We start from the raw sequence: 27,530 nt of genomic DNA, 5'->3' as shown, positions 1-27,530 counted from the left end.
ATGGTTGTTTGTTGTAATAATGTATTAGCGTGGATACTGTTTTCCTAGCTTACTAACATTCTAGTGCTTGACACTGTATTGTATTCAAAGCTTCCAATATAAAACAGTTTCATGTTAGATTCGACTTGCAGCGTAATTATGTTTTGGAAGATCCGAACGCTATGACGGCAAAAACAACAACTCTCTGTGCCGTAGTTTTTATGCTCTCAATAAGATTACGTAAATTCGTCTACTTCCGAAATTAATTTTAGAGATAAGTTGAATACAAGATATGTATATGTCAAATATAAATAATAATTACCTTTATTAATTTATAAAAGGAAGACCGAATGGTGTCATTAGTATTTGTGCAGTAACTTTAAATTTATAAATTTAAAAGATTCAGATTCCAAATTTAAAATATATTAGTTATTTTATATTACCGTTATCAATAGCTATAAAATTCCACAAGTTTGTATCTATTGTATTACACTTGTACTATTTCCACTATATCTATACAGGAATAAATTAACGTTGTTGAGGCAACAGTTATAACATTAAAAAAACTTATCAGACAGAAGTCTGACCGGCGTTGTGTAAACAACAAAGTTTCGAGTAGAAAACTCTGGCAATTACCGCCAATATATTACTCTAAAGGCAAACATATTTAGGGTCACATACAAAAATTAACAGATTTTTGTTATATCGCTAAATAAAATTTCTTTTCAGTATTGGCTTCCACGCTACAAGTATTTATTGATAATTTATGATGCAATTATCTTAGATCAATTAAAACTAATTGTTTATTTACAATCTTTGATTTCTTTAAAATTTATGTCGGCACAAAAATTATTATTATAGATATAAAAGTATGGTAATAGATTTGATTATTACACTACACACTCGTTTGATTATTACATTATTGGAATCTATATATATTTCATAAGAATAGCTTACATTTATTTTAAATTGACTAGACGTTTAACCGTTATTAGGTGATACCCACCTTCTTTAACAATGTGATGTCATGTAAAGAGCACCAAATACAAAATCATTAATCCCATAATATTTTCTACAAATTTCATCGCCTTTAATATTTTACTTCTAGTAAGTTGAGTCGAATATTAGTTTTTATTTTCATTTCTACTTCGTCTTTAAATAAGAAATATTAAAGCCTATTATTATTTCTTATTATATATATACTAATAAATTCATTATTTCTAAATATTTTTTTCGATTGGCTATTCAAGTATTTTAGTGATAAGAGTAATAAATCCAATTACAAATGTATTAAAGCAATAAGTAAATCTTTATTAGTAATTATTGACAGGAGTGAGCGAAATATGTATAGTAATATCTCAGTAGATTGTACATTTATTTCTTTTGCTTGCCACTTTTGTTGGTGGAGTGCCAATCACGTTCGGTTCTTGCTTGTAATTTTCTCAATGCCATTGACTCAATCGACTGCCGTACATTCTGTCTGTTTTAGTTACGGTACGACGAAATACGCCGTGAGCAAATGGTACGAAACTTGTAGGTACACAAAATCAAATATTGCTTCTTTGTTTAGAAGCAATACATTTATATATTCTCTTCCATTTGATCTCAATTGATATTAGTCGACATTGCTTTACCAATTCAGACATGTCGTAATAAACAGAGGAAAATAAATATTAAACATTTGTAAATTGCTGTGTGTAGTGTATTTTACTTTTATTATGAATCCATTATTAGGCATCAGTTACATATTATTTAGTTATTCATTATTAATTTTACTAAATGTAAAACAATTATCACTATCATCGGTAAACATCATACTCCTGATATGATAATGGTGATGTACTAAAAAAAATAATAGGACTTTACTAATTATAAAACACTTATTTTTATACACATTTTAACCGTATTTCTTCCACTACTGGACATAAACCTCCTACATAGACTTCTTGAACGTCACCCCACAAGGAGGGCAGATGATCTTGATCAAGGCGTTGGATGTCCATCCAGTCTTATTAATAATATGTGAAGGATTCCTTCTGCTGCTACAATGATGATAGATTTCCAAAAGGACCGCTTAGAAACACTTCATTAGGTAATATTTTTTATATAAACGAATTAGTATTGTTAAAATGAATTAAGAAAGTAAATTTCTATCATATTTCTTCAAAGCTTGTATCGTCTTTTAGAATAACAAATTTATGTTATGATAATGCATTTGAATAAACATATTTTTATACTATCGTCTTTTTGAATTAAAAGAACGGGCTACTAAATATTACTGGATATATTTTAAATTATTTTATCATGTGGGATATTTTTTCGTATTATGAATCTTTGCAAAAATGTTGATATATAAATTTCGTTTTGCTCACAGTTAAAAATTTCGTCAACAGAATATCATCTTATTTTCGTCGTGAGCTCTTTTTGTAGATTCAGCGGCGGCACTCCGCAGTGTCCTCATAACTGTCATCCAGATTTAATATCACATCTTCCATTTTGTACGGTTTCTAACCAAGAGGCAATTTCCTTTCCTTAAATTGTATTTGGACGGATACACGTAAAACAAATACATATGCGACTTGAACGACGAATTTTGTCTTTGCTTTCTCTAAGTTACTAACCTTTAATGAAATAATTTTTGCGTATATGTGTGAAGTTTGACGAGACTTACTACAAATAATAGCTACGAATACATGATCGAACGGTGCAAGTGTATTGGAATGGCAAGTAGTCACGTAGGGCCACCAAAGTAAGCTTTGAATCGGAACCTTCAAGGGAGATATAAAGGAGGCAGTAACGAACAAACTGGGCGCCACATATGTAATAGATAATGGCAAAGCCCGAAGTCCAAGACAGATCACTTTGGAAAGTCATTTTGGACGTTATGTGCTCGAGGACGAAGGAAGATAAGTCATCTGTGGGTATCAAATACAAAATAATTGACCGAGTATTTTTTCCTACAGACTGAGTTACACGCAATCAATTATAACAATGTCTGTCAACAGCAATTGTTACAGTATTAAAATAAATTTAAAAAAAATTATCAGAACAATATAAAAATAAATTAACTCAATAAAATAATTCTCAAAAACCAATCTCTACCTTTCCTTTCATTCGAATTGGGTTAAAAGCTTTATCTGTTAGTTTATCATTTTTGAACAAGTCCTTTGCTTCCATAAAACGTCGGGTAATAAAAGTTCCTCTTTTACAACGTAAAATACATGTCGAATAACTAATAAAAATCATGGCAATTTTATAAACAACAAAACAAAAGGATGGCCGAAAATAAAGGTTGTTTTAAAAGTTGGCGGAATAAACTTTTTTGTTGTAAATACACTTCAATATCTACTCTGTGCCGTTATCGCATGATGGACTCGCTTCATATGCCAAATGTGTTCGAAATAGGTTCCATAACGATCAGATTTGGAGCTCGAACTTTAAAATATATTTTGAATAAAGCGTTTTTGGATTAGGTCGTATAAACTTTTTATACATACCTTTCTAGTTAGATTGATAACGTTTTTTTGCAAACATTATAATATTTGGTTTATACATTATAATATTTAGTAGAGATTTTTGCTCATCATCATCTCTTCATCCATTGGAAGGTCACAACTTGACGTAAGCATAGATTTTCAAAAGGAATGGTTGAAATCAGCCTGCATACAGCCTCTTCTAATGACTTTTACGATTTCGATTAGTAGTACGGAATTTCGGAGGGCGCTTTTGATCTGCCTCAATAAGAATATTACTGACTACTGCTCGAAAACTCGAATATAAACAGAATTCGAGGAAGTGTTTCTCTATTATCTTCTATGTCAATCTATTATCTAATCTATTATCTTCAAGTCTGTTATGTGTAATTTATTTGACTCCAGTCAAGTCAACCTCTTCTTCATCAAAATTATGATGAAAAAATAAATAATAGTTATGGCGCAGGTCATAAATTCTTAGTATTTTTTTAATTTATTGACTTGCACGTGGGATCTAGTTTGGTTAAATTGTACATCACTTCTGATCTGATTCTGATTAATCAATTGATCCACTCTATAACTGTAACTATTTTGTCTGATTTTACTATACTGCAACCCAAGTAGTATTTGTAGTATTTGCAGTTTCCGCAGGTGGACTCGGAGCTGATGGCGCATAACCTTAACCTCTTTGCGTAAAAAGGATCGATGATTTCTTCAGAGGACTCGCCTCGCCTCGCAACATTCTACTGTATTATCTAATTGGAGCTATAACATAAATTATTTTTGTCAGTACTAATAACAATATTATATTTTCTAAAAATAACTTGCGGAATTTAATTCTGCGTACAACTCATTCTTTGTTAATTTAAAACTGAATAATTTAGCTTCAGTTCACAATAATAAAATTAAATATATCGCTGAAAGTGTTCGGGTAGAGACGCATAGTTAACATAGTTCCGACAGTTAGGCCGGGTGCGATCGTTTCATCCAACAAATCGCTCGCTTTATGAAAGCCGGAACACAGTCGTTACAGAAGCTTGCTCCCAGAACAAATGTGTTAAGCAATGGCATATGTTGCCGTAGTTTTAGGCAAGCAGATTTAACGTTGTACTAAACTGCTTAATTTACTTTACAATCAAATTTAGGAGATAATTAACGGTTTGTGTTGTTGCTGTTGTTTTTTATTAGTACAATGTTACTTTTACAAAAGAATACAATGTCTTTTATTTATCTTTTGTTAAAAATTTTAGTGTTATAAATTTAAGAAGTTCGTTAAACAAACTCGTAAGAATTCTAATACAATGTACAGGATGTTTAAATGATAACAAAGCTTGAGAATATTTTGCCATACTATATTATATCAAAGATTATTGTGAAAGTAACCATCAAAATAATATTTGTCTTTGTTATGGGTTCTTCGCAGATCAGGCTGCGCTTGGAACCCTAGTAACTTTTAAAAGGATATTTCGTAGGTAGCCATCAGTTTTGATACTTTCAGTTCACTACTATGAGTCAAATTTCATGGTATAATATTCAGAGAACGCTTTTGGAAGTTCTTCTGTTTTGTATATATCTTATATATCTTATATATATATATATATATATAACTATTATTTGTTTAAAAAAAAATAATTATTCTTTTGAGGAGAGAACATAAAATTCATATAAAAAGATAAATTTCCCTTTGTGTAAAAACGATACGTATTAAAACTAAGATAATTAAAACGTGTAAGTAATTTTCAACAGGAAGCATTAGTAATGCCAGCTTTCTTTTAATCTGACACTATGTTTTACGTAACGTGTAAGCATTATTAAATTAATGTTAATATGTTCTGACCTCATCCACTTTCACGTTGGCTTCTCATAATACATGTTAATACTGTAGAGAGACTATAGTTATTGTTAACTCAAATAGAGTTTTTGAGGCATAGTTTGAAGTCCGACGGGATTTCTTATTAAACACCTTCAATTTTATGTTTTAAATAATAGCCAAAAAAAATTAAAAAAGTAGGAATACGTTATATAATATGGAAAATTTTTATTTAACTCGTATGTTTTAATAGTACTTTAGAGATAATTTAATCCAACTACCATGACTGATAAAATAATATTGCATCATAACTATATTTTGTTTAGCTATTATTTTATTATTACAAGGAAAGAAAAAACGAAAATTTTAACTTGCTAAATAACAGAAATCGCATTGGTTAGCATAGACACTGGATGTTATTTTATGAATGCTATATGTTAACAGCTTTGTGTAATATATTAGATCAAAATTGTGAGTGACCATCGCGTTGGTTTAAAATTGGTGATAAAAAATTTATGTAGAAATCTATTCGTAGCTTTCTTTTAAAATATGCATATTGGATAGAAATCTTCATCGCATTATTAATGGAATATTACACAATAGCTTTAAAGATTTTGGTGCAAAGAAAACTTCGATTTCATTTGTATATTGCTAATACGATATGTGAACTGTTGTAAATTTTGTACCAAATTGCGTACTGGGCATACCAAGTGAATGAAGGTGAACTCAGGCGTCTTCTATAGGGTCCTAAGGGATACTGAACTTGGCCATTCTTATTCAAATAAGTGCGGGCAGCGATTTACCCTCGGGACTCATGACTGCACTGCTCTAGATAGAGCCCGTCGTCGCTATCTGCTGCCTTTGCGATAACTACGGACATTCATTTTATCGGAACGATTTTATTGAACGTTTCAAAAATTTCATTTCAAACAACCTTGCGAACATGTATAGTCACATAAATTAAATTTAAAGTATTTGTTACATAGTTAACTATAAATTATTGAATAATCAATTAACACAGACCTTCGTAAACATGTATATTAAAAATAAACAAACAGTTACAGATAAAGGATGATGACTAGTAAACAAATGCAAATAAATAACCCACAACATTGACTTTTTATATTTAACTAGCCTGTGATACAAATAATTCAGACATAAGGAAAAAAAATTAAGCTAGTCAGTAAACAAAATATACTAAGCTCTGTATAAATATAAATTTATGTGTATATTTAGCCTTCTCGGTTACATATTATTTGAATATAAACATAAATAAAACGCGATATTGTTCATGTGAAAATTTAATTATATTATGTTAGGAGAGAAAGCAGATGGCACTATGTTTTTATTGAGCCGGTTGATACAATCCCAGAAGACCGAACAATAAACAAAACTTGCTTTCTCGTTCAATCCAAATTATTTAGTATCCATAAAATATTTACTGAATTTTAAATGAGCCGTGCACCAGTTTTGTTATACTTTTGGATTATTATAATTCACAGACCTTGTAGATATTTTGTATCATAGTTCCCTCTAGAGTTGTTGGCACCTTATTCACACAATATCTAATTCACTTTCAGTCCATGTGCTCCTTTCTAGAGACAAAACAAATAAAGCATTTGTTTTTTATCAACGGTTCTTCACTCAGCGTAACTTATGAATTTCACGCACAACTTTCTTAATATGTGCAACTTATTTAATGGATAAAAATACGAGTATGTGAAATAAGTAAATATTAATTAGTTTATAAAAATTGTTTCAAAAACATTAAAAAGCATTGGAGTAAAGCTGTGATAAAAAAATTTGTAGTTTAAGTCTGCAAAAAAAACAAGTGAAAAAAATACGTAAAGATAATTCATAAGACTTATAATGGTCTTTTAAATTAATTAACGACAAATTACATAATAGATTTATACATGTATTTTTATTTTTAATTTATCGTAATGAAATCGCAAACTGTGCACAAACGCCACAAGGAAACAAACACTGCGTTACAGCGAAAATTTACATTAGACGGGTGTAATGTCTCGAAGCAATTTCATTCCGGGGAGAAAGCTGGGTAGCACTTAGCTAGTGGACTTTGACCTCTGAAGTAAGGGCCCCCTCGTAATTTCTCTGAGAAGCAACAGCTCGGCAGATGATGGTTTTGTTACGTCAGTTACGATGCGTCGCCCGATATCGCAAGAAAGACAAATGTGCCGCAAATCTCTAATTCGTATTTTGATACACGCGGCCTTGGCTTTCTTATTTTCGTAATTGTGAATGAGCATGAAATAATTATCTCAAGCGTTAAAAATTCAGTTTCGATACGTTTATTACAACATGCTCGATTGCTGCATTGATCGTATGAGAATAAAATTTAACGTTATTTTTTGCTAAACTTAAATCAGTTAACGTTTCTAAATTTTAATATTTTCCATTTTATGTTATTTCTTTAATTAAGAAGCGTTTCACATTTTTCATCATTACACTTATGAAACTCTTTATTATCCGTTAACTACCCATAATTTTGGAAGGTTTTACTGTCCGGTAGGCTCTAATAAACCTCGCTCCACTATCGTACGCTATAAACATTACAAAACAACAAGCCCTTACGTCAATAAAATTGAAATGACTCGCGGGAGGAAATTTGACGGCTACAACATTCTTGCGGATATTAAAATAGAATAGCGACATATAATTTCCATTCTCATTCTACTAACCTTTATAATTATTGTAGTTTATCCTTAATATCCTAAATGTCCTCGAACGTGTATAAATTATACTGGCCAGTGGTATAATAATTAATGTAAGACTTAATATCATTCAACATCCTGTTCTTAGATTTTCTAGCAAAAATATATATTTATTATTAATATGTATTAACAATGTTTTATTTGTTACTTTTACTTAAAGCGCTTAGTAAGAAATATTCTTATGACTTTTGTAACAGATTAAATATTTTTTTGAATATATTGAAACTCGAACTATTTATGTTATAAGTCAATTCGTTCGTTTATCTAATTTACAGTCATATTCGCTTACTTTCGGATTGAACTCACTACATCTATACTCTTATTACTATTTATCACGACACTAACTGCACTGTTATCTGTTGAGTATACTAAATTAACTTAAATTAAAACATAATTAAATTTCTATTTTTTTAAACTATTATTGTAATTCTAATGTTATTGAAATGAAAATAATGTACAGTTTTATTAAATAATTAAAAAGGTTTTTCAATAATGTCTCAAATGTTGACACAATCACTTTAAATGTCTCCAGTTTGAACCTGTTGTCTTAAAATAGTGAATGTTACTAAATTATTTTGAAATGCTATACAATTTTTCACTAAATTAATGTTGCTCACAAAAGTGTAATTCTTTATGAAAACAAATTAGAGAAATGTTAAGGTAGTGAGTGAGTCAAATCTTAATAATATTTCAAACTTGTTGGTTGACTTTTTGACCTTGACATTTATTGTATAAGCCAGGTGCAAGAAGATCCGCCTACGGCTAATGTTTATTACAAATGATATTTTCACTTTCCTATACATATCTAAACAACCAATTCCGTACCTACAATAATCTACAACTTTTCTAGGTTTATCAAAAATACATTCATCAAAACACTGTATTTCAAAAATGTTATTAAATTTCCTATAAAATTATCTTTATATCGTGATTTATAAAGATATAGACAATGGAAAATTATTTCAATATGTATATATAATTTTGTCGGCACTAGACCTTAACGGTAACGAAAATTAAAAAATTATTATTTGAATTTAACGTTTTCGTCACTGACATAAGTTATGAGGTATGATCGGGAAATGTTTGTGTAAATATTTAAAAGGAAGTAAAAAATAAACTTTTTACTCAATAATATAAATAAAAAACATTACTTTTTGAAATAAAATTTTTACAAGTTTTTATATCCAAATGTTGAGTATTTACCACTTATTTCAATAATATTTTATGTTTTCGCGAAACTCATTTTATTTTAATAATGAAAATTGAGTCTAGTGCAGGGAATAATAAACTAAAAAAATATCCTACCTTGTATATGCCGTCCACAAGTTTCGTAAGTTCCTCGGTCTCCATGGCGTTGGTTTTTCAGTTTTTCAAATGCGACAAATGTCAACAGTTACATGTGAAACTTCATTGGTATATAAACAACTCACAATTGAAGCTATTTTTTAACACTGTCAACACTTAACTCACATTTCATTACACTCGTCTATCGCGGTATTTTCGAATAGATCACATAAACAAAAACTTCATCGAGAGCATCTGAAACAAAAAAAAAATACGTCAATGTTTGTTATTTACGATTAATATTTTTTAAAAAATTAAAGCGAATTTAAAAAAGTTAGCACCTGTTCGAAATTTAAATAGTCGAGGCGTGCGTCCGAAACGAAGTGAACGCGCAGAGTCACCTATCGCTCGAGCCGTGTAAGTAACGCGAGTGTCGATGTTTGGAAATACAGAGTAAACGAGTTGGTATTGAGACGTTGATGTCTAAACCACAGCGTGTTTACTGTTAGACTCTTAATTGTTTAGATAGGCAGGAATTCGAGGAGTGTGTTTTGCAACAAACGTGACCTACTTTTAAATCTAAAATATTAAGTTTCACATCGACGTCTTAATTTAATACGAGCAAACTTTCTAACCGTCATTTGGTTATTAATGGGATGTTCCTCATCTTCATTCATAATAGAAATGTGATTAAGGTGTTTCCACTAGAAGCTCTGTTGTATCATCAGTGTCGGTATTCTTTTAATTAAGCTAACGAACCTATTTACATACAGATCGACTATAGTGTCTGATTTCTCTTACCATTATACCAGCTACATAATGGCATAAAGGGTACCCGACAGGAATTATCTTATTTTAGGTGTTTAGTAGGGTCCTGTTACCGACCTTCGCAACCAAACTTGATTAGTTATTGGAAAAAATATACAATACTACTTATTGTGACTCAATTGGTATAGAAAGAAAAGCAGTAGCGGGAAATAAAATTTTATTATAGATTATACAATTTACTAAACATTACATTTTCTGTTGGAACAGCAATCGTCTATTGTATTATTATACATGAATGAATGTTGTCTTAAATAAGCAGTATAATGAAGCAATTAAAAAAAAGAGTCCCGGTAGTTGAACAGAAATATATTTTCCATCGTTAGCAATCCTTGACCACACATATCCGCAATAACTGTTTGATCAGTTCATAAAAGCTATTTAATAAATATTTCTTACTCTATATTCTTTACTAAAACCACGTGATGAAAAAATATTCCCGTGTTAATTATTATTTGTTTAAAAGTATTAAAACATGGTTTAAAGGATTATACATTGCTCTTAAAAAAAAAACGTAATTACCATCATCATTAGCCTCAGGACGTCCATTGCTGATAGATATAGACATAGATTTCCAATAGTACCGATTGGAATAAAACCAGCCTTCATCCAACGTAATACCATATTATCAATTTACACAAGATTTAAATAAGTAAAGCAGTACATTAATCTTTGACGTTTAAAAATAAGTAATGAATATATAATTCATCAATAACACTTCTAGTAAACATTAGAATCAAGATGTGCCATATAATTAACATTCACGTTGTAAAATTTTATTTCACGTGCTCTTACGAAACAATATTCGTGCCACAAGCTGTCATTTTGCACAGTCGATTTGCGAGGTAAAACCAACGCCCAAACCATTCAAACAAGAATTGATGACAGCAATATGCACTTTCATTTTTGACAAGTACGTTCAAATGATGCTTTAAATACTTTTCGTTTACGTGATAATTGATAAATTTAGAAATTACTTTTTTGCAAAATACGAGATTTATGTTCACTTTAAAGTTTTAAACTCGTGATTGTAATTTTTACAATTAACAACATACTTAATTTACATGAACAATCTCCCACTAAGATCATTAATATACGTTTACAACGCTGTGGGCTAAAACTGTATAACGTTTTCCATAAATATATTAGTTATATACCTGTTTTATATTCCAATGAATTATTACCGTCTCCGTCAAAACGGCTAAGTGTAGGAGCGATGTTGCTTAATTTGCATATTTACACTAGAGATGCACTTGGTTAAATTTAATCCTATGCATAACCCACCTACACTTGCAAGTTCTGTTAATAGATAATAACAACCAGGGACAAGTTTTGTAATGCGTATTAATTTCAAATATTTTAAATGTTTTTATAAGGTTCAAGGATTTTTTTCAAAGCTGGGTAACAGCCATTACTTACCGTGCCGCTCAGATAATAAATGGTGAAGTTCACAAAGTTTACAATTTTCTGTCAAAGAATAGACCATAATATTAAAAAAAAGGAAAAAGTGAAATGTTCTTAACTACTATGCTAATATGGTTTTGGACTTAGCATTTGATAGCTCCGATAAAGTTGGTGAAAATTAATAGATATCATTCACTTACAACTCAAAGCTCTTGAAACCGGTTAAAAAGGAGAAAGATAAAATAAATCAGCTTATGATCCATATTTAGTGGTTTAAATATTTTACTAGCTCTAGCTAATAACGAGTTTCCTTCAAACTGAAATATGAACTCAGAAATATGAAACGAAGATTCTGTAATTAATTTTGATTTATCTGGGTTAATATTTCTAATTTATTTGTCGTACGATACCTACTGAAAAGTAATATTTCATTTTACTACTGAACAGTTTAACAATTCTTTAAAAATGAAAGTATTTCATTAAAAAAGGAAATTAGTAAAATGAAATTATATCAAATGTAGAAGTGATGTTCGCAAAAGTATAAAAAGAAAATGTTTCGTCAAAGAAGACGCGGCATATGTGTGGATACTACACAAATAAAAACGCTTGGTAGTTGTAGCGAAGTTTTTTCGCGTCGCATGCTGTGAGGAACGAAACACAATTTCTGAACGGATCCGTAACTTCGTTTTGAAGAAGAGAGATTTTCGCCGTGCCTCAACCCCCGACCTTGCATCTGCACCCGCGTGGGACAAGGGTAAAGCGGGTTTCCTACTTTCATTTCTTTTACCCGAGGCGTAAGGAAACAAGTGTACGACGGCTGCTTATTTCTGTCGGAACTTGTTCATTCCGGATTGAAGTAGTGCAGGATTCGCATTTAGGAGCTCCTTTGTTTTAAATAAAAGACAAAATTCGAACACATTGTTAAAATGTTTCCAAATAAAATATAGAATTTATTCTCTAACTTACTCGTGCGCGTACCTGGAGCAAGTCGAATGTATTCGGTTTTATTTAAAGATATTATAGGATTATAAAGTTCGTCTCGTGTGCCAAGAATTGGAGAAGCGTAAAATCACTGCGAATCGTATGTGTTAGCACAAAACGCTTGCAGTCGGCAACGGTCGCGTTGTTCTGCTGACGAACCTTGTTATCGCGAATATAATATACAGCGAGACGAGAAACTGCGGCTGAATATTCATATTCGTATTCTTGTTTTCAGTGCCTTCGCGATAAATCTGATCCGGTTTGAGGGCTCTTATTTTATTGGCTGTTCACGAGATGCTGTAAATAACATATATTTTATATTATAGAACACAAACAGAAAGAAAAAGGAACATAACCCCGGCCATTATTTGATTATCCGGCCTGAGTGTCCACATGAGAGAGGTGCTCTATATATTTTTTAAATTATTTATTAAGTTAATAACATCTATTATGTATAACTTTTATTATAAGGCAAATAGTTCCAATGATTCTTTATTGGCAAAGTATCTGTTTAATCTGTTCTTGAATTGGTATAATGGAAATTATATATCCTGCATTACACATCTGTGGACATAACCCTGGAATATGTAACTTATTATTTGACTATAAACACCACAGTTGGCCTTTGCGGCGTCCATAACTAAATAGCGTCTAGCATTAGAAACCTTTGCAGCATTCAAATAAAAACACTTTGTGTTATTCGCCAATATGACAACAATACTTTTATGTTTAAATTATTGTTGGGTATTCGAATTCGAAAGCCGATTTGAAATCGGATACCAAAAGTGAGTTAGTTGTATTTGTATACACGTAATTAACACCACATCTGGCTTTAATTTTTTTCACTATCACAGAATTATTACTGCCGTACGTAAAACACGTGCGCTTCTAATCAATCGTGTTAATTGTTTTTCCGAAATCAAATCCTAATAAACTTTATTAAAACGATATATATACTATGTATATAAATATAAGCCAAGCAATTAAAAATGGCTCTAAGTTAAACGACTACCTGTACTACTTTGATTTTATAACTTTAAATAAAACGTTACATTAGAATAATAAAGTATACGTTGTGAGTGAGATAGAAATCAGTCATCTGTCATGTGCACTTGTGAACTACCCGATAATGAGATTCCGAAAGACTCCTGGGAAATTTTCCATAATGCGCTCGAGCATAATCCGTCAACAGAGGGTCCAGAGTTTGTTTCAATTATTTATAAATTTACATCATTTTCCATTACAGTTAAACTTTAATGAACGTGGAAGGGTTGTGGTATATTAGCTAATTTATTATTATTTTTAATAACACTTAATGTACTTTCATATGAGCATTCCTGTTATATATAATTTGCTCAATACATAATTTTTATAACGATATATGATATTAATCTATTAGTCATTATATTCTTATAATTATTTTATTTGACTATTTGGTATATATTTATACCCAAAATAATGAAAGTGATCAGTAAAAATTTGTTTTACTTAACAAAGCTGCAGAAAGAAATAAAAGTATATAAATTGAACAGACGACCTTGTTAAGTTTGTTGGAAGACACTGGATGCAGACCGCTTTTAACCACTCTTATTAGATATCTAAGGCAGCAGATACGGGCGTCTAGAATGACGATGATAATGATAATATTTGATAGTGAATGGATGGAGAATTTAATTTTCTCGTCGGATTTTATAAACAATATTTCGAAATTACGAGATGTATTTAAAAATATTTCGTCGCCGTCGTTGTTTCAGCTTATAGACCCATTGTAGGCATAGGCCTGTCCCAAAGATATATATGGAGTATATAGCAATACACTCCATATAATAATCTAATCGTCACACTTGGCACGCGGGTTTGCGATCGCAGTGTGAAATTACGGTACGCAAAGGACGCTGCTGCCCATCCTCTGAAAACTTGTTTGTGAGCACTAGCAATCTTATATAATTAATGCACAAAGTGAGAATTATATAACATTATATCTCGCGAATCAATCTTGACGTACGATAGCAAGTCACAGTCCTTACCGCGTGGCTACCACGGCTAAAAACGTGTTTATTTTATAATTATAGTCAAAGATGAATTTTAATTGTAAATAAAGATAGAATTTATAACTATTTATATAAATAAAATTAAAGATGTTTCGACAATTGAAATACAATTATTAATTAGATTTATTAAATACCGGTTTTAATTCTGCTTTCACGTAAATTAATTTTAAGTTTAATAGGTCTGGATATTTTTTTGTTTCTATAGTGACTTTAATGACTGAGGCATGGAGTAAAATATAAATATTTACTACTTAATTTAAACTTAAAAACATTTATGTCTGAATTATAATTATTGGTTTTCTTTTATATATTCTGAAACAAAAGCAAAAAAGCTCTGAATACCACGTTAAGCAAAATCGACATTAATTACCAATTTTTGACTATGTAATAAATCATGTAAGAAATATAATTGCACTCATTATTTTTCCATGTAAATAAAATTAAAAAAATATCTGGTACATCGGTGATTAATACTTATATTTAATTACAGAGTTTGCATACCGCGACAATAGATAGTTTTAGCTCAAGAGTAAAGACTAAAAATATAGGTACATCTGTAATGGCCCATCCCGTAATGGGTAGTAATTGATAACAAGGACAAACATTGATTAAACGAAAGACATCAAATAACCAATTTTAATTAAGTCAACATGCGGACTAACTCTACTTTAAAGGATTAACACATCGGAATCTGGATTATAAGTACGAGTAGGTTTTATACAACAGATTTGGTTTTTATACTAGGCTTATGCAAAAATAAATTTGTATATTTATTTTATTTTATTTTTTGTTCGGAAAACAAACAGTGTCTTATAACCACAAATAAAAACCTAAATAAAAACTATACACCAATTACATGTTTTCGCACATTGATACACAAACATAAAAAACGCAGAAAGTAAAAAACAATAAAAATATGTTTTTGCGTTTAAGTTGAGCGAATACACTTAAGTTATATATTTAAAGCATATACATTAGTAGTAGTAGAAGAGAGTGTATTAAATCGTCTTTAAGAGATGTTGAAGCTATTAATAACTTCGATATAATGCGTGAAATTAATGACATAAATATTAAATACATATTTCATTTTATTGAAAAATAAAGAAGGCTTATTGTAACAATAGGTTTTGGTGTGACTAGGAACTATAAATTAAAAAATTAATTTTATATTAAACGTGAAGTTCTAATAAATAAATGCAAAAAAGTTTGGAAAAGTCGATCGAAAAATCCGCATTGTGTATTCATAGACCTGTGCGCTTTAATCGTCATAATCCCTTTAACAGCGACGGACCATTACCCATCATTGATTGGTGCAGTTCAGCTGAATTACAACCTGTCCGATAGCAAGGCATACGTGCGTGTACTTGACACCCAACAAAATTGGATATGTACTTACTGCATCACACCGTAGCTTCTACAATATTCACTTGTGTCATGAAAGCAAAATGCAGCGTTGGAAAATTTGCAGCGATTTTCAACGATTTACCGTTAAATGTTTCTGTGATATTTCATACTGGCAGAAATGAACGCGACGTCTTTAATTTCAAATAATTTCGTAAAATAAAAAATACGCATTGGCAGTTTGAAGGATGTTAAAGTTATTTTTAAAATAAAAAACTATGGAGTGAATGGTCTCTACACTATTAGTCACACAGTTATAGTCTCTCTACGAACGTCATCATTGTAATTGGAATAAGATACAAGGTAATTTTTTTAGCTCACGGAGTGCTGTTTCCGTGAGTTCAATTTAGATGAAGCTGCACAAAGTCAAAATCGGCTAGTAGTATAATTTTAATCACAAGCAATGCAAATTCAGTAATAAACACAAAATTAAAAAAAATTAAAATACAAAACCACTCTGTCTAGTTAAAAAAAGATGAATTGTTTATTTAACTCTTTAGAATGAATTCACCCGTTCTTCTCGAGTTTGAGATGTTTCATCTGTACATATAGTAGACTTAATTTTATGTCTATAAGATATGCAATATAGCGTATTTTAAATAAGAAATATTAGAAATATTAACAACTATTTATGTATTTAATGGATTCAGGCGTTACACAATATATATAAATTTTTTTTCAAGTCAATGCTATATGAACTCAAGGTAATAATTTGCTTGTTGATGGATATAAATAACGACGCACCGAAGTATCTAAAAGATCTCAAAGACATTACGCTATTAGTCAAATCAAGAGCCTCCGGTACAGTGTTGTTTTGGAATTAAAAAAAAACTGCTACTGGGACACTTTTTACGAGGCAAACACACATGAATAGATTCTATTTATTTTCTTTGCCTTCGTTTGGTTCGTATTCAAGAAGGGTCCTATTGTCGCTTAACCTACTGTGACGTTAATCTTCGCAATTCTTTCAAGGCTATTATATCATCGGCTACAAAGCATAACATTGTCCGTTACCCTTGGTTATACGTGTTATTCTTAACGAATTTGTTAGGAGGCAGAAAGGGAGACCAATTTTTGTCAACAATTAGATCCATTATTGCTTTATGTAATATATTTATACAATATTTTATTTTGTGCAATTGTTTAACATAAAAATTAGAAATTATCGGGGACTTAAAAACCAATGTTATTTTTAAATATGATACAACTGACCGACTAAACATAAGCATTAGATTTCACTTCTAAAGGAAATCACATGAAATCTATGGAGAAGACCTATGTCCAGCTATGGACACTCATTCCAGCCGTAGGATGTCCAGCGATGGATACGGATGACATTTATAACACTTACTATCACATTTTTACTATGACGTTTTCTATTTCAAAGAAAAAAACATCACTGATTTTTCACCTTTTTGTGTTAACGCAATAATATAATTGTTCTCTACTGTATTTCTCTGTATTTTTCCTTGATCATTAGTCTTAATAAGAAAAAAATATTGGATACAGAGATAAAACTGAGCATATAAATGGATTCGAAGTGCTTCTAAAAGCTTAAAAGATTTTGGGAGATTTTCATGTTTATACTGGCATATAGAGATTTCAACGAGACTCAGTGAGATATATGGCGGCAACGTGTGCTCCGCGAATGTTTTTTACCATTGCGACATCACACCCCTTCGATGTGATACGATTGCTCAATTGCCGAGAAATTGCGACGCAGCTAAGCTTGCGGAAAATTGGCGATATCGTTAATATTCACCCGAAACTGGCGGTTCACATGGCGACTACAAATAACGAGCAGTCCCCATAGATTTATGTCTCTGTCGCTTTAAGTGATGTACAGCTCTCAACGCGACGCGAGACGTCGAATATCTCTACTTACTGTCTACGGTTACTATGATGGGTTCGGCTGTTTATTTACTTTTTATTTATTTATAAATTGCTGCGTCTGTTTTGGTGATCCAAAACAGACTGGCATAAAGATTATTTCGCAAATTCATATAATTTTAAACGAGTTTGTATTATTAAACATTGAGCAGGAAAGACAGCCAATTGTATCTTTCATTAAATTACCTATAAGAAATGTGTAGTCCATCAAAAAGACCCAAAGAGTTTCAGGTAAGTTTGAGTAACTTTTTCCGGGGCATTAAGCTGTTCGCTTAGAGAAATTGGTGACGAAAATATTCCAGTCATGTAGAAGCCCCTTGTTAACGCGCGCGAAAAATACAAAGAAATTTCCCCTTCTAACAAGGCTTGTTTCTAAAGATGCCTCGTCGTTTGCCTCAATTTTTGCAACTACTGAATATTTATTAAAACGTTACATAAAAGTAATAACGGCACTTGAATAATGAACAATTACAATTCAATTAAAAAAATATCTTTATAGAGAAAATTTAAATTTTTAGTTACTACGCTTTAGAGAAATTTTTATTTATTACAATAGATAAATTTGAAAACAGTAGCTAGAAAACCAACGTTATATAAGAGAAACATAAAAATTGTTTATTGGTGATATTTTACGCGTCAGATATTTTTTTTACAAAAAAGCGTTTGTCATTTGTTCAGCTTCAAATTAATAAACATTTCATTTGTGACATGTAAATTCCACTGTATTTTTATCCCATGGTTTTGTGAAATAACATTGTGGTTATAAATAACGCTCCAATTATTAAAACGAATTTGACTTCGAACTTACAATGTGAATTATTTTAACTATGTTTCTGTGTACTTTTTAGGTTTAAATATGAAAAAATTATAACAAAAGCAAAGCGTAAAGTATTTTTCCAAAAAGTATGTATTTATAACTTCATAACGATTTTTCAACAATTTTTTTTTTTTTACAATCAGACCAAAACGAACTTAAGCAGAGAAATGTAAAGAAAATTATTTTTTATTATAATAGAGGTTATTTATTTGCCTTGTGGAAAAATCCTACAAGAGACACCTATCCGTCGCGGGTACAGCGAAAGAGTAAAACTCTTCGGTCTTCTTTAATGCTTTTTACAAAACTACGGGACCTCTTTTCATACTACCGTGGTTTCTAGTGGTTTATTGCCTCAACGTCTAAGGGTAAAGTTGCAGACTTCCACCCATTATCATTAAGAGGCGTGCAGAATTAGTTGGCACGCAACTGCGTGGCAAGGTTATGCGTGCGCGCGAATCTTTCCGAATCCACCGCCAAGGTTTTGTTATGGCGGTTGGTTTAGTCCGTGGTACGGTTTTAATAGTGTAAGCTATCATTTAGTAATGTTTTAGAATTTCTTTACATGATATTTATTTTCTCTAACGTCAGTTCTCTAATTAAAACAAGCTGTTAATATAATAATTAGAATTATGTTTTGAAAGATGATTCTAATTTTCAACACATTGCGACAAGTACTCCAATCTCAGTGCACTTTAATAAAAGGCTTATAATTTGAAAACGAATCAAGTTTAACTCGGTCACGTACTAACGCTCGTAAACCAGCTCGCATACACCAATACAAAACTTTAATACTCTTCCATTTAGCGTAAATTAAAACGAATATACTGCTATTAGCATTTATTCCATCAAGGGTCGCTAGCACTGAAGCACCGAAGTAGTTAATTGCCTGCTAAACTTACAGTAACACAAAGTTCGTGTTTCCGAACCGTAATACGGCAACAGTCGTTTCTCCTCATTACAGCCGCTTCCGAACCATAATAACGTCGGATAACGAACATTCACGTAAAACGAATCGTCGTCGTGTAAATATGCCTAAAAAACTTTTTTTTACTGCTCATTTTTGAACTCTACCCAGCGATAACAATTTGCTAAAGTTCCTAAAACTGTAATGTTACTTTTGTAATAAATTATTTCCATTTCGACGACTCTTTTCAATGCTTACGTTTAGAACTCTTCATTTAAAGTACAAGAAAATTTGTTATTAAACTTTATACATTACGAGTATATAAATAATAGTTAAAGTAGTAATAAATAATAGGAATGCTGTTATCGTCGTCATTTTAGGTGTAAAACGTCCCCTGTCCGGCCTTCCTCATAGACCAATAAGACCAGTTGGTAGTTTCCATTCAGCGTTTACAGACGACCTTAACAAGATCATTTATCTAACTTGAGGATAGATGTTTTGTGCTGCGTTTGCTGATCCGTGGTCTTTATTCCAGAAACTAATTATGAGTATAGCTTAAAGCAATATTTTATTGATTTTTAAGCTGAAATTATAATAGAATATCGCCGTAAATTAAAAAAAATCAAAGTACTTTATATTTTGATTTCATGTCCTTATAAAAATGATTACTAACAAAATATCCCCTCTTTATAGTATAATGCAAGATACTCTTAAAAATGTGATTATATTTTCTTTGTAATATTTTTTTGTTTCTCACAGCCTAAAACGCTATTTTTGTGACTGTCGGGCGATGGAGCACTGAGACTTACGATCATAGGTCGAGAATTCGTTTCTCGGGATACAATCATTTTTTGTGTTAATTATATAGGATTGCCACTGCTCACAAATAAGTATTCGGAGAATGGGCAGTAGCATCTTCAGTGTACTATAATACACACTGCAATCAAATCCAACCCTAGGTGGGTGGAGATTATGGTATATCCCTCCAAAGAAATCTTTAGGGGAGAGAAAGAAGGTAGTGGGCATCTATGGGCTAAAATCACGATTACCACAATGAAATCTTTAACAGCTACGAACAGGTGTTATAATTTACTCCGTGATTTATAGGTAATGAAGTATTGTTTTTACTTATCAACGTCATTTTAGCTGTCGGACGTCCACAGCTGGACATAGGCCCCCCTCGCAGATTGTTTTCACTATTTTACATTTTTTTTCCCCCAAAAAAGCTCGAGTTTTGCGCTTAGTGAAACTTTAAGTGATTCGTTTTTATTAGTATAGGATAATTAATTCTTGAAAAACCTATACATTTTATTTAATTTATTAGTAACAAAAAGACTAAACTAAAACGTGGATTTTGAATTTTGAATTATTTTAACTAACAAAATTTCCAAGAGTTTATTGTATTAATACAAAGAGACATAATGGATACTCGTTTTTTATTGCAAACTTTTAAATTGTGCCAATGTTACTTCAATGGTACCTTAAAGTTCTGGAGAAGATACCACGGACTGGCAAACGCAGGATAGTACATCTACCCACAAGGTCGTCAAAAGACCTGAATCCGCTTCCAAACGTCCTGTTGAAAACTAAAATGCATACATACGAGTATGTAGTATACGAGTAGTGAACGTATTATGGCTAAAATGATGATGATGGTTATGAATTTCAAGTCAATTTTTTCAAATAATTTATAATAAAAATCATAATCAATCATGCCTATTTTTTATAATATGACACTAGAAAGTTGTAACTTATACAGACTCTTCATAGTAGTGTTATAATATACAGGATTTTTAAGTGTATCAGTTTGAAAGCGTAAAAAAATAATACGGTAATAAATAACAAAAAAGTACAACAAAAACCGAGTTCTGTTTAACGTCCACTTTTATACGACGTTTATATCCATTAAGACCACTTCCGAAATGCAACTGGTAATCATATTCAGAGCAGGCGTACCATAAATCATAAGAGGATAACTGGAGGCAAAAAACAACGTGTCTGGACTCAACCCTAACCGCTGTTTATAGCAAATTTCATGTCCGCTTTATTACTGCCCCTGCTTAAATTACTAACGCTTTTTGACTCGTTTATTAGGCAATTATTAACCGCCAATCAAATATTCAATTCAACGCACAATTTATTGGGTAATTGCATTTCCATCAGTTCATCTAATAATAACAGACAATAGTTTGACATTGTTAGCAATGATTATTTAACCTTTTCACGGCTTTAACTAATCATTGAATTATTAAAATGTGTACATAAAGTGTCTAGACATGTAGATTGTAATCATGGCCTTGAAAGTATTTTTTCATTTGATGCATATTTTAATTAATATGCGGTTATATTTACAGCAGAAATTCAGCAGTAGAGAATTTGGAACGTCGCGGGTTCGATTTCCGGGATGCAATCTTAGACAATTCACACTTTTTGCATGAATTATTTTATTGACACTTCACAAAAACAAGTTTCCAGAGGATGAGCGTTTTTTGAGTGCCATAATATCACACAGCGATCGTCAAAGCCTGCCAAGCGTGCCGATTATGGCATATCTCCTATAGAAATCTTTGGTAAAGGCTTACGTTTACGTACGGATACGTGTATAAATATACATTGATTCAACAGTTTTACACCATCAACCAATCTATGAAATAAAAGGTAATTATAGTAGTTAAGTTAACTTTAATAAATTAAAACATTTATAGTTGCTAAATTTATTTTTATACAAATTTTAATTTTAAATTTTAATGGGAGAATACTTTTAATGTTAAAGAACCTTATTAAAGCATTTAATAAAACTAGCTATAACATCACGAGATTACTATATATTATTAACATTGTTAAGCAGCAAGTTTAACAGTTATGTGCCATAGTATGTTATATGTCAGTTTAAAGACGAACTCATTTACGTTTTATACAAATCTATTAAACGCAAGTTGAGTCTGCAGAATAATTGAAGTTTCTTTATTGAATCGTATTCTATTTTCTTATCGCGATAATTAAACTCTTAATTTAGAAACCGTGCAACGTGAATGAGTTATTTGCTAGTTTAGTTGTCTGGCTATGTAGATCTTTTGTTCAATATAAATATAAATTTATATGTATATTTGTAGTCAATGGAAGCAAGAATCATATTCTAGACGTCGTATTAAAATTAGGGTTTTTATTTCTTGAAAAGTAAAAATTAAAAACTATGAAATTTTCTTCGTCGTTCTAAAATATGCAAATTCATCAATACATGCTTAATATATATGCCAACAATTTAACTGGCTTTTAACTTAAATAATACATTATTACTAAACAGGCAGCGCACATGTTAGCCACATCCATCACTATATGTTATAGGCAACGAAAGTGAAAATCCCAAATCCGGCTCCGACGTGCTGTTCAAGCCCAGGCCCTAATAGTGTGCAAACTTTCAACTTTCTAAATAGTCGAACCTGCGTTCTTAAGCATATATTAACGTAAATGTATTGAAAGTGGATAATAAATTATAAGATATTTTGAATATAAAACGCACGCTTCATCATTTACATCTGTTTTTATCGCATGTCAGGAATGTTAAAAACTTCATAGTTGATAAAGATATAACACACTTTGAACCTCTTCTTTCTTGATCCGACTAGTTTAGACTGATGTTTTTATGTTTTTTAAATTTAAATATTATTTTTCAAACATAAACAAGTGGATGCTAATGTATATTTTTATTGTCATTTTATATTTTAAATACTGTACTTACGAAAAAAAATATGTACGGAACATCCACAAGCCTTATTTTTGATTAAACCTACTGTATTTAAGAAAGTTTGCGGTCAAAAACCCACGATGCCAACTATGGTTGGATTTTTAGGCTTACAAATTTGCTTGTTTTTTCTAATATTATTTAAGGTTTTTTTTTTTCACCGTATTTTAGTAAAAGCAATATCATAATTATTATCATATTATATATATAAATCGCAGTATTTTTATACTACATCGATTGATCTATTACCAAACAAAATTAGTGAATATGTATAATATCTTGTGTCCATGCAGAATAATGCAAGTCATATCACGTACATGCATTGATACAACCGCAAAAGGCATGTAACGGTCATTACACGTTAAGGTTTATCATGATTGATTACGTCATCGCTGATTGCATCGAATACATTATAAAATTACATATTTTTAACACAGTGACTGTACGTATCGGTACTCCATATTGGATTGTTTTAGCCCCGGATGAAAGTGTAGTTTCGCATTTAGTGTTGAAATACAAAATGTTCATATTTATGATTAGTGTCCTGTCTCTTAGGCACGATTCAATTAAATTTAGGTTATTTCTTAGTACTCCTTATACTTCAAGTTTTCTCAATAATACGATATGGTGAACAAAATGGAAAGCTCTTGTCATATACCAGAACAGGATAGTAATGTGCGTCCTTTTATTTATACTATTAATCATTTCTTTTATTAATTCGTAGACGGCTATATTAATTTTTTTTATGAACACTTTTTGCTTCACTACAAGAATATTATTCTTTTCTGTTAATTACATTCTCAAAATTTTAGAGAAAATAGGAATACGTGCTATAGGCCTGTAAGGATTCATATCATCTCTATTATGCTTTTTAAACAATGGCTTAATTACTATTAATAATATATTAATAATATTTTAACTTGTCATTAAAGATGCCTCTTTATATGCATAGATTAATGATATAACATACTGCAGTTGCTAGATATAAACTATTATGTATTATTAAGCATATCTAGCACCTCTTTACCTTGGTACTAAAGCTATCGTAGCCTGTAGCCTTGTTATTTGTATTTCTAAAATTGAGAATAATGTGATGAATGTCATTGGGTGCGGTTGGAATCATAAATAGGCATTTAGGAGTCCTAAGTATGTTTTTATAGGCTGTAAAATGATTGTTAACGCTGTGCTTTGTACTGCTTAATAAATTAATTTACCCAATGAATAAGTTATAAAAAGCCTCAGTAATGGCTTGTGTATTAGAGCTCCATTTGAATTTATTCGACTTTGAATATTCCACGTAGCTTTGGTTGTATTTTCTGAATTCTGTATGTATTTATACATGTATATATTTATCTTATTCTGTATAAAATTATTGTTCTGAGCTCTTTTTGGCAAATTTACAATGAAATGACATGAGTCAATCACTATGTTCTGGGACAATAAATAATAAAAGGAGCGTGACGTCATGGCGTTCATAAGTATACATTTAATATAATCTATGTATAAATAAAAGACGGTAGAATACTGAGATTTGCTATCATAAGCCAAAGTTTGATTCCCAGGATAAAATCTTATATAATTCACACTTTGTACATTACTTATATGCAATTGTGACTACTCATAAACAAGTTCCCAGAGGATCAGCAGCGACATCCTCTTTGTACCATAACACCACACAATGATCTATGAGCTAAAATAACGACGACACACAGTATACGATGACAAGACGCACGCGACGTGTTTGAGAATAGACAGCTTGATGTTTGTTTGGAGGTGATTAGTACTTGAGCGCGCATTATAAAAACTTTTCTTTTGCATTTCATTTTAAAGATTTCTTGTTAAAGTGACGAATATTATAGATAATAACAAGACGGGTAAAACAAGGCAAGTAGGATTACTAGCAAAGGACACGTTTAATAGTAGTCGTATCAAAGCTGTACACAAAAAAAGACAGCGAGGCGATCGTCGCCTTGACAAGATTATCCTATTAGTTCAGAAATAACATAAGCGTCGACGCTTGAGCACCTGTTAATCGATAGAATTAACTGTCGCAGTGTTAGCATTATATACGGCTTCTATGTGAAAAGCTTTTTATAATCATTTTAACGATGAATATACAAGTATATCGTGTTGCTTTGATCTTCTTAGATCAAAGCTTTTTGTCACAACTACGGGAGCACTTTCACATACAGCAGAAATTATAACGCCATTGTCCCACGGTAGAGCTGGAACTTCTAATCAAAACTCGAGCAGAATTAGCACGTACGACATTACGGGGTCGAGGCATATGTGATTGTGTGACATCCCCGAGTCCGCCGCGGCAACCATGTGCGACTGGTAAACCTCCACATCCAAGTCTCCGACAAAGCGAGAATCTTACTTCGCTGTAATAGTATGTAGAGTATTGGTGGCGGATAACTTAATTTTACAAAACAAGTGATAAAATCTTTAGAATTGATTATAGTAATAAATAAAAAGAAACATTTATAAACAATGGTTGCCGGCCTTCAAACAGGACAAATTACACTTTATTTTATTTACTTCTTAATGTTGTTGGCTACCTATATTATCGTGGTTAACATTATTCAATTCATTTATTTTTATATTTTTCCCAATGTTTACCGTTAATTAATGAGCCTATAGCATTTTCATTAAAACTAGCAGCAATAAGCAGTGGTGTTGATGATGTATTTGTCAGTCTTTAATGACACTGAACAATAATGTATTTCCTCTAACGTTTCCGTTGCTAAATGCCTTTTCGTAATTTAAATTGCAAATACGTTTTGCTTTTAAAATCCGTTGTATTACTGAAAGGGATCAAAGCGACTAATTGCTTTAGTAAAACTAACATAGCAGCCATTACTTAATCACCGAGTGGATGCTATTTTAAAACTAAAAAGTGAATTCGATTCGCTTGTTTGTTTTCAATGAAATTCCTGCCCCTTATGGCGAATGCTAACTCAACGTAAGCAACTGTTTTACATTTCAAATACATCTCATTTTATATTATTACATTACTTGATGCGGAGTGAACGAAATATATTAACTTTTGAAATATTGCTTTAGATGTTTTTGAAGAATAAACCTCTTATCTTTTGTAGGCAATACTGCTGTTTGTTATTCTATTTATGTTTTAAGCTTTTATATTTTTACAAACTTGTTATTTAACATAACTGTTATTATTTTTAGCACCATTTACCGTTATTAATAACATGGTGAAATTTTAGGCAAATTGGCTTTGAAGCTATAAAGTTTGATAATCAAACGAAAGATTTTAGATAATTGAAAGGTTTTTGGTGTTAAGTCAAAAAGGAGCGTGCTTGAGTACCTATTTTCGCGAAAACTTTTCCCTGCCAGCGGTAAAAGCATTGTTTTACGATGTTATAAACTAAAAGCTAAGACTATACATCCCACGATGTAAAACGAAATCGCATATTCAAATAGATAATAAAACCGCTACATATGCTTATGTATAGCAGTTTTATTGTCTGTATTTCATTACTGAATAATAAATAAGTAACTATGGAAAGTCTAGACTGTAACTATATGCTCCCTAAATACCTATGAGCGATTTTCTAAAAAAAATAATTTAATTCATCTTCCATTATTCTTTTGCATAGTTTAGCATAAGGTAATCATAAAAATTCTTGTTGTGAGTTCTAAATAAATATTTTACAATTTATTTTTATTTATTTAATTGAAATATCAAAAGAGTGATCAAAGCGAGATTCAACCAAATTAGTTAGCTTTAAAAATTAGCATTTAACAGATCTGAAATACAATCATCAATGAAAATTAATCTTCGGGTTCTCGGTATAAGGAAAATACCACAAAATTTTAAATATTGTGTGCTGTTCATTGAAACAAGTTGTTCTTGACCATAAAATATTTCATTTGAGAGTGGTAAAACTACGCGTAACCTGTAGTACAATGGAGAAAAAATAAGTTAAAAACTACACTGAATCAATATAATGTGAATTATTGGTGACCTTGCCCAATTGTTAGTTATGATAATAATATTACATTTAAATTATTTATAATTAATTAAGTCCTCCCGTTAATTCAAAATTCTTTACAGACATCTAATATGCGTGTAACAGATGTAACAGCAAAATAAACTAATGGAATACTATAAAAGTTATGGATTCGATTCTTTTTTACGAAATATTATATGACGTCATGTGAGTGAGAAAAGATTACCATGAGTCTTAGTTTTAAAACTTAAACGTAAATT

General features: G+C 31.0%; 1 protein-coding gene across 3 annotated transcripts in view; it reads right to left on the bottom strand.

Moving 5' to 3' along the window:
* IRSp53 (Insulin receptor substrate 53 kDa) overlaps positions 1-27,530 on the bottom strand; it is a 179,154-nt gene that overhangs the window by 30,917 nt on the left and 120,707 nt on the right. For 2 of the 3 annotated variants that reach the window (XM_068775476.1, XM_068775478.1), the window contains exon 3: positions 9,303-9,536. In XM_068775476.1, the coding sequence (XP_068631577.1) occupies positions 9,303-9,347 (45 nt within the window). In that variant the 5' untranslated portion in view covers positions 9,348-9,536. Of the gene's footprint in view, positions 1-9,302; positions 9,537-9,622; positions 9,671-27,530 lie in introns of those variants that run through there. The other variant, XM_068775477.1, reaches the window with a different exon arrangement.

Source organism: Battus philenor, unplaced genomic scaffold (assembly GCF_028537555.1).
Source record: "Battus philenor isolate CCGP_79_NKW_IND1 unplaced genomic scaffold, ilBatPhil1.0.hap1 SCAF_9, whole genome shotgun sequence".
Lineage (NCBI taxonomy): Eukaryota > Metazoa > Arthropoda > Insecta > Lepidoptera > Papilionidae > Battus > Battus philenor.
This window is presented reverse-complemented; position numbering and strand designations above follow the sequence as displayed.